Source organism: Schistocerca americana, chromosome 3 (assembly GCF_021461395.2).
Source record: "Schistocerca americana isolate TAMUIC-IGC-003095 chromosome 3, iqSchAmer2.1, whole genome shotgun sequence".
NCBI classification, from domain to species: Eukaryota; Metazoa; Arthropoda; class Insecta; order Orthoptera; family Acrididae; genus Schistocerca; species Schistocerca americana.
The window spans coordinates 331,309,243-331,319,307 of record NC_060121.1 but is presented as its reverse complement, the minus strand read 5'-3'; the positions used below and the strand labels follow the sequence as shown (position 1 = coordinate 331,319,307).

Below are 10,065 nucleotides of genomic sequence, written 5' to 3'. Positions count from 1 at the left end.
TCATTACCTGTATTTATTTTGAGTAGTGCATTATTGTATCTCATTGGCACCTAAGTTGTGTGCAGACTCATGCTTAATTCTGTTTTGGTACCCCTGATCATCGTGACTGCGTGTGTGTACTCAGGACGAGTGTACAACTACTGATTGATACTAGATGCTTCCTCTAATTATTCTTTACACATGATTAAACTTATTGATATATGATTATGAACTTTATTCATTTTGTTGTGTCAAAACATTTCTGCTGGTGTGTACCCAGTATGGTTTGGATTCATGGGTCGTTCCCCATATTGTAAGCATAGGCCCTAATATTTTTTAAAATTATTTTCTCCTTTCATGAGATAACTATGGTTTATGTAGCTCATTGATTCTGTTGTATGCTCCTACTTGTGATCAAGTATATTCTTCTAGTCAGTACCCGTCATCGTGAGTTTTTTGTCGGCTCACTCGTCATACTCTTAGGATCTGAATTTTGATGATGATTTTGAGGAAGTGAATTTATAGATGCAAATTTGCAATTTGTAATTCTAGTAATTCACATAATCTCTGCACTTATCTCTGTAGTTTAGTGTTGTAATATTGTAGTTTTGACTTTGTAGCATTTGTCTTGAGAGAGAATGTTCCACAGATCCAAAAATCTGAATAACATGTCCTCATATACACATAGATTATGACATTCATAGTAGATATTTTTCTTATGTTTTCTGTAATATGTTATGTATCAGATACTTCTATACATCTGTAATCTATCTTTTGGCATCATTTTGTGCACCATATGGCAAACCATATAAGTAGGATACAATATATTGTAAACACATTGTTTGCATATTATGTGAGGGGGATATTGTAATGGGACATCCTCCTCTAGCATTACTTTTTCCCAACATTAGTTCTCGATACCAGTATTATTTTTCGAATTTTGGATAGGTCAGTACTACCTCAACTGCTTTTCTGAAAACTTTCATGCAGTTTAATACACAGTATGTTATATTTCAAGCTAAAATTCATGAAAAGGAATTATTTTATTTTGGATGTTATGATCAATAAGTACTAGTTCTGAATGCACAGTTAAAATTTTTTTTAGAAACATTTGAAATTACGGGTTATTTGGCACACTTAAAATTTCTATTTTTAATTATGCAATCTAGAACTATTTACTATGTTTATTTCTGGATTCATTTATGAAATAATAATTGAAACTAACAGAAATTCATTTGTCAAGAAAAATTGTAAACCCTTTGGAATATTGTCATTTCCACTGAGTGAGGGCAGTAGTAAGCATGCCTCTGAGGTGATCAGACGTGTTTTGTGTGAACAATGTAATTTTGGCTTTGTTAATGTGAAAAATCAAAAGACTGTTTGATATACTAAAATATGACAAAATATATTAATGTAACAACAAAAATTCTGCAACAACAATCTTAAAATTTATTTAGATCAGGTCAACCATGAGGACCTATAATGTGAGAATTTCAGCTTCAAGAATCAGGCCCATAGACAAGAAGAACTGGAGCCAACTCTACATGGAAATATAAGTAAACTAGGAAGTTTATTGTAATCTTCACTCCTCTCAAATCTACATAAAAGACTAATGTGAACAACAGAAAAAGGCAATGCAGTATGGACATCCACTAAGTGTTACATATAGACATGCTACATCATTTTTGATGCTCTACACTGAAGTAGTTCATTATCAAAAACCCCGGTGATCACGTTATCCAGACCTTTGCCACAAGCTGCCCCATTTAGCTGCATTTTAATTATTTCAGCATAACTCCAAATTTGTGCTTTTTTGTTGGGTAAGGAAAGCACATACAACAATTTCTGTTTTGGGAAATATTATGCTGGAAGTAGCCTACTACATATGATAACATATACTTTTTTCTAGAAAATGTTAGCTTTTTACCAAGTAATTTGTCAATGATGACTCTTGTGAACTTACTGGTCAACATTGTCCATTAGCTGATACTGTTTCTTCAAGGATTTAGTCTTATGTAGTCCTTAGATTCATTAACCTTCACACTGATTATATAAAAAAGCAGAGTTTTATAGAATGACCATGATAGTTATTTGAAAATACAGGGTGGGTGAGGATTAATGTCCTACTGAAAACTGTTTATAAGTTTTTAAATACTTAACTAATTTTCATGAAACAAAACATTTTGTTCCGTACAGTGGTAGAACTTATTATATCTCATTTACGTCATTGCAAATATCAGTGGTGGACCATGGCACAAGTCTAACCTTTCATGAGTAGGCTCAGCTGGCATCCCAGTACAAAGTATGGCAATCTGTGGTACAAGTACAGAGATGGTGCGAAGTGTGAAAGGACCTTGTGCGTCAGTATGTGCAAAGATCCTAAGGAATTTCTACATAAAGCTAACTGACACAAGTTCTGAATGAGATGTTATGAGCATTTGTGTGCTCTCAGCATGCAGGATGAAGGAAAATGTGCAAGAGGTTCAGGAAGTCTTCAGAAATCACAGAGCCAGGCATCTTGCAAAAGTGGGTCAACCTGATCCCAACTGTTGTGAAGAAAGAGTTGAATTTTCGTCTGAGGAAATCACATTACTGCCAGGAATTATTGCCCGAATACTGATTATTGGTTGGATTACAGGGAGGTGATGCTTGCTTGGTGTGAAGACTGGTCTGATATTTTTAGTAATATCCTGTGATCAGATGAAGCCATATTTCAAGTTGGGGAGTTTAAATGGCACAATTGTTATTATTGAGCAACAGAAGATCTGAGGGTAGTTGTTGAACAAAGCCAGTATTGCCCAAAGATCACTGTGTGGTGTGCTACGACATTCATGAAAAGTTGTGGATTTCTATATCATTCGGGACACAATAAATGCAGAACAATTCCTTGATATGCTGGAAAATTATGTTAATGGTATTGTATCCACATGGAACAACTACAATGACCTAATCTTGACGCAAGATGGGGCCCTGCCTCACTTTGGATATCCTGTCCATGTGTGGCCCAACACCTATTTTCCAGGATACTGGTTCTGATGTCATGGCTCCCTTGATTGGCCAGCAATGAGTCCTGACCCAATGTCCTGTGATTTCTTCACTTAGGGGTAGGTAAAAGGAGAAGCTTATCACACAAAACCAAAAACTCTTGATGAACTGGAGAAGAAAATTTGCCAAGTTCTTGGAAATATACTGCTCTATTATCTGCAGAAGTCTGTTACTAACATCCACCACTGTTTGCAGAACCTGGTAGATAATGGTGGTGCTTATGTTGAATTTTAGCAATGCATAACAGTTCTACCATTGTAATGAATAAAATGTTTTTGTTTCCTGAAAGTTGGTTAAATATTAAAAGAAGTTATAAACAATTTTTAATAGGGAGTTAATTCTCACCCACCCTGTATATGTCCACGATTTAAAATAATTGTTGTTTAGTTTTAGTAATTCCCTTTACTTTAGTACATCCCTTTATTATTAGCAAAATATAGGATGTTGAAAGCAACAGTAATAAGATGAGGATGTGTAACAAGAATCAACATCTCACAAGTAATAATAGCACAGAAATATCATGAAAAAAAATGAAAGGATGTGTGGTGGACATCAATGGATGTAGTGATAAGAAAAACAAAATTATGGAGGAAGAAAAATAGTCTGAATTGTTTTCAAACTAGTGATTAACAAAATGTCAAGTTTTGGACACTTAACAGAAATCAAAGTAAATATGTAAATTTCATTTCTTATCTCCTGTAGCTGGTTGTGTTTCAATGAACCTTACCATAAGTATTGAAATCTAATATGAGTCGAGATTAAAAGGCTTTTATGCTTTTCTGTCCTCCGTTTATAATTGTATTCTGGAAGTTAAATGTAGAGGAAAGACTTTCTTTTGTATTAAAGTATCTTTTATTTAAACAAACTCTTATAGACTCAGTGTGAAAAATCAATATTTTAAAAATGAAAAAAAGCTTTATTAAAACAAAATATAGTTCATTTTTTAAATAATATGCTACAAAAAATTTCTTATATCACTAGTGAGAAAATGTACCTCTCTGACAACATACTAGACATGGGTGTACCATTTATACCACAGATATATAAACTGTAGCAGTTTTCCATTCATGCTGTTGTAAAGAACCTGCATGATGTCAAGTGCTTATTTTACATTTTTTTAAAACAAGTTAACTGTTTGCTTTCAGAAATCAGCAGTAAGATATGTGATGTTCCCTTATAGAGAAACTCACTTGTAACAAGCAACAGATTATTGAAAATAAATACAATTCCATATCCAGAAAACTCTACAAAAAATAATTTATAATTAGATGTTAGAGGTGCTATGACTATTAATAAATCTGTCTCTTTCATGTGAGTTAAAAGAGTTCAAATTTAGAAAATTTTGGCTTTGTATTTAGTTTTTATGTGACACAGAATTCTGTAATATTGTACATAAAATAGCATTTAAGTATAGGAAATTAAATTGTACTTTATGTTCTGTACAACTGGCAATTGTAGTATTGCTAACAGTTGCCCCTGGTGTCTTGAATATGCATCTGTAGTTAAATCACAAACTGTCAGATGACATGTGATAAAAATTATTGATCATACATTCACAAATTACAGTGACTATGAAAAATCTTTATTTTCATGAAGTATGGTTATTATATGCAGGTCTTTCTCCTTGTCATCAGATGATCTATCACAGGATGAAATCATCAACTTATTTCTACACATTATTTTCTTGAAGGAAGTAATGAGTCAGTACTAATACTTCTGAAACTGACAAAAGTATTTGTCTATATCTTTCATATAATACCCAGATAGTGAATTCTGTTAAATTATAGAAGAAGAGGGAAAGGAAACAAGATAATAATTGAAAAAAGTCATCCCAGTTTGAAGAATAATGTAACAAGGAGAGCTGAAAGTGCATGCAATGGTGATATTTGGAATGAGTTTTAGAGAAAGGCTGCATAGACTATGTGATACTGAACTAAGAGGCAATCATGAGAGATCAATGAAAAAAAGTTAATTATGGATGAGGATGGAAAGCTCTTGAAGAACCATTATTTTTGAGGGAACAAGGAAACAGATGGAGGACCATCTAAACAAACTCTGAGAGTTTTTAAACTCTGTATCACTTCAGCATTATTATATTTAGAAATAATCCAACTCTTATGGAACTTCATTGGCAAACATCTATTGCCACTCCTTAAATACAATTTGCATTGATGACTGATGGTGAGAGTAGCAATTTATTTTCTCTAATTGAAACAGAAACCTGAAAGTCACTTTTCATGCTTAAAATATACTTTGTCACAGCCTCATATTTGAGGAAAAAATTATATTCTCTTTTGTGTTTGTATTGGAGATATCCTGGAAATCCATAACGCAGAGCCTTCATAGAGAACTATAAATCCAGCATGTAGCTATACCCAACATTTCCAAACACAGACTATATAATAATTCACACAATTGTTTCATAAAATTGCACATTAATTTTACAAAACTGCTCATTCTAGATACATCACATAATGACCTATGTTGTATATCACACTCCACTATTATTTTCAACACAAGCTTCCAAGCATATAATGTCCTGCATTGCCGGTGCCTTTGCTACTGCTGGTATCCTGTACAGCTTGAGCTCATGACTAGCTCATTAGGTATTATTTTGTCAATGTGTATGTGATGCCCGTGCTAGCAGAGCTAAGAATGCCAGTAACCTGAAGACCACAATCAGTGCAAAAAGGCTGATAATGTCCATGGAAAAATCATCCTGCAATGAAAAATACAATTTTTTATTAATATGTGAATTTAAAAATTAAAACACAAACACAGTCACTCACTCATGAACTCTAATGCTAACTCTCTCTCTCTCTCTCTCTCTCTCTCTCTCTCTCTCTCTCTCTCTCTCTCTCTCTCTCTCTCTCTCTGAGCACCTATTGAAGAAGTAGCAAAAATGAAAATGTAATCAGTAAATTAATACAGAAAACATAGTTATGTACCAGAAAGCAGCAAACTGTCTGAAACAAACAAATACAGATATATTCACCAACTGTTAAAACCTTTGACCCCTCATTTTGTGAAAGAAGCAGACAACTGAAAGATGAAGCAAGACTTCAGATTAAGCAGGAAAGTCACTCTTTTCCTGCTTTAGAAAGTGACAGCACATCCCAAAAGCCCAATAATTTATAACTATTTTATGTTTACTTTCTCTACCTGTTTTTATTCGATCATAAGAGCATATTTGTAGGCCAATAACTACAACAGAAAATTTGTACTGAATATCAAGATTTTTGAACCACAGGTTCATTTATATTCAAATAAAGAGAATCATGAGAAAAGAGAAATGTTAGGAAAAGCATGTGAAACATAAAATGGAATGATAAGATTCTGAAAATCATGTGTACTTAGAAACAAAGGGAAGGGGAGTCTAATGGTGATTAGAACATTCATTGTTATTAAAGAGAAACAGTGATATACTGCAAGTAGTTAGCCAATATACTGAATAAGCTAGAAGAGATTTTTAATCTACTACAGCTAATAATATAGCTCCATAAAAATATTTCTGTATCAAGCACACTAACCATCAATAGCATCTGCATTTTAATAGCTGCCATCCCTTCTATACTAAAATATCTCTCCCATTTAGCCCAGCTGCCTCTATATAGTGTGCATCTGTAGGGAGTGCCAGTATGCAGAAGATCTTACTAAGGTCTTAAAAGACAATTATTACCTTCCATACCTAGTCCAAAAAGCACATCTCCCATGCCATAGGCGCACATACCCCCCCCCCCTCCCCCCTTTCCCCATCTGAATCCTCTAAACACACCCAATAACCCAGTAGCAAAGGAGCAACCCCTCATTTCCCAGTATCACCCTGGAATGGAATGACAAACACATCCTTCCAGTGCTTCAGCAGCCTATTATCATGTTCAAAAAACATCCTACCTGATATCTCTCCCACTCCCCTGAAACACGTATTCCTCTGCTACCCAACAATACACAAAATATCTTGGTCCATCCTGCTGTCATACCTGCCCCATAGCCCTTTCCACATGGCTCAAATCTGTGTGCAAGACAGGTGCAAAATCTGTCCCAGACATCCAACCAGCTCATCCTATTCCAACTTCATCACCAACATATCCTGCTCTATCAGAGGCAGGGGCAACTGTGAAAGAAGTCTTACCATAGGGGCAGCTGTTAAAGAAGTCTTACCATATAAAAGATCTTTTATGTGAGCACAACTATCAGCTAGCTGTCTCCCTCTATGAATAGCCACACCTAAAGTATGGCCAAGGGCAGACTTTACACACCAGTGGCAGAACATATTGCAACCACAGTCTTATCTCCACCACAACTTCACTGCCGGCCGCAGTAGCCGAGCGGTTCTAGGTGCTTCAGTCTGGAACCGAGTGGCTGCTACGGTCGCAGGTTCAAATCCTGCCTCGGGCATGGATGTGTGTGATGTTCTTAGGTTAGTTAGGTTTAAGTAGTTCTAAGTCTAGGGGACTGATGACCTCAGATGTTAAGTCCCATAGTGCTCAGAGCCATTTGAACCATCTTTGAACCACAACTTCACTCTCCCTCATAACATCTTCTCCCCCCCCCCCCCCCCCCCCGTCCTTCACTTTCCACCAATTCATTGTGTGTGGTGCAATTCTCCCTCGTTGCTCCAGGGAAAGCTCACTGGTGGCACATAACACATTACCCTCCGCCACACACTGTCAGATGGCTTGCAGAGTGTGGATGTAGATGTAGATTCCTGTATCACCTGCTGTCTGTCCGTCTATCTATCTATCTATCTATCTATCTATCTATCTATTGCCCTCCCTCACTCCCTCTCTCGGACAACTCCTACCAACACAGTCTCTCACTCCCGGCTGAGCTGCACAATTTCTTTTAGCTCTGAAGATGTTTTCAGTCTGGTTTGTGCCAATCAACCACTCAATGTACAATGAGTTCTTTACCTTTACTCCTTCTAATATTTATATTAATAAGTCATTTGATTTGTCCCAGAAATGGGTCACCCTGTGTATCACTGCTAAAATAGTGGCTACAAATATGTTAATTACCAAGGAAGGTATCCTGTCATCAACCCACTGCTTTACTACATACAGTCATGTTGGAAGTGGTAGGCTCTTGCCTTCCTCTGACTTATTAAATGGCTTACCCAGCCAGTTAGAGGGTGATTAAAAATTTAAAATGGTCTCTGAATCATGGTTCAGCTTCACATTGTTCACTAATACAATTCATTGCCAAAGATCAAACAAGTGAAGTTAGCAGAAACACTACTGCAAATTATTGTAAACTGAATGCTAGACATTTGGATTTATAATATGGCGCTTAGTCATTAAGCTGCTGAGCCACACATTGAACTATAGCATTACATTAATATTGCTTTCTCATACAGTAGATATGGAAGAGTTGGAAACATTATGTTACATGTTTGTACCTGTAGCAGGGAAACAGTATCATTTCAGACAAGAGTTCTTGTTCAAAATAGTACCTACTCCAACCACACTACAGGCCTTCAGACTGTGTAATGGAAATTTGAAAACATCTTATAGTTAGGCTTTGGTTGGGTGACTAACAATCACCATTAGCTTTAGCAGTGTTTCTTCTAGCAGAATGCATAACAACATAAGCTTAACTTGTAAACATCTCTGCTTGTTGTGTGAACTAAGTACCACACATTTCTGTATTGAAGTGCAAGGATGAAAAAACAGGGGAAAACATAAAGCAATTTCACCAGGGAAAAGCAGATAACAGCAATGTCTGTGAACAAAAGCAATGCAGAAAAGTCGTGAAGCATTAAAAAGATACTATTTCAAAATAAAAAAAAGGAGGAGGGAAAGAACAGAAATTCTTAGAATAAAGACTGGCAGAGAGAGAAGCAAAAGTAAGGTTCAGGTACTAGAAGAAACTATAAATCATAGTTGATGATGATAAAAGAATGGGGTGAAAGAACTGCAATAAGTGAAGACAAGAGAGAAAATTTTAAGAGGAAAATGAAAGAAGGAAATAGATGTTGCTCAGTTAGAGTGAACATACATACTGTGAACACAGTAGGGCAGACTGATATTCAAGATTTAGTAACATACTAAAAATAGTTACAAAAGAAGAAAATTCCATACACCAGAGATAAGTTGTCTCTTTACTTTCAAGTATGGTAATTTAAAAATATCAGTATACTGCAGCTACTCTGCACTTTGTGCATTTTCAGAGAATAATTATAATACTTCAAATATTGGTATGACAAGGCCAGTAGAATTTGCATTAATTCTCAAGCAGGTGTAATAATATTACTGAAAAGAAATGAGGGATTTATTGATGACTTTTCTAAACCATGACAAAATATTTGATTGTATGGTTATGAGTTATACAAATCAATCAAGAAAGCATTCTGAAACTTTAGTGTTTCAGTAGCTGAACAGATGTGTTAAGAATGTATAAGCTGAAGAATCAGCTGGAAACTAACAAAATATCCCATTAATCAGATTTTTAAGGATATAACAAGTTATTTGAGAATTGTTGATGGCTCAGGGCCATAGACTGTTATATGAGGCTTTTGATAAGAAAATAAGAAATTTTAGAATTAACTCTGGTACTGTAATAGGAGAGCGAAGTCAAAGAAATGTATGGAAAGGCTGTTGAAAAAAATGTAGAATATAATTAAAAAGAGATTTTGAATGTACCAACTGACAATGAGGTCATTAGAAGTGGAGCAGAACAAGACTGGATTTGAAGAATGAGGAAGGAAATTGACAATGGTCTCACTTAAAACTTCCAGGCTATCAGGCTGTAGTCAATGTATAAAACTTTCTCCTGACATTTCCTCTCTGTTTGCAGAAGACATCTTCATATGCAAAATTAGTACCGGCCATGAAAGCTTACATTGTATGACAATGGTCTATACAAAGGAGCTATCTGGGGTTTATCTGAAGAGGTACGGCAAACAACAGAAAACCTAAGTCATAATTACCAGATGGGCATTATTAGTGAACACTAGTATACTTTAATCACTTTAGAATTTGTCAGGGAAGTGTAAAAGGGATAATTACAAATATAAATGAAGAAAACTGGAAAGTAAAAGTA

The 10,065-nt window shown here is 35.3% G+C and overlaps 1 protein-coding gene across 1 annotated transcript in view; it reads right to left on the bottom strand.

Annotated features, from left to right (window-relative positions):
• Positions 1–3,919: 3,919 nt before the first annotated feature.
• LOC124605296 (protein white-like) overlaps positions 3,920–10,065 on the bottom strand; it is a 278,052-nt gene continuing 271,906 nt past the window's right edge. The window contains exon 13 of the mRNA XM_047136877.1: positions 3,920–5,743. Coding sequence (XP_046992833.1) covers positions 5,642–5,743 — 102 coding nt within the window. The 3' untranslated portion in view covers positions 3,920–5,641. The remainder of the gene's footprint in view (positions 5,744–10,065) is intronic.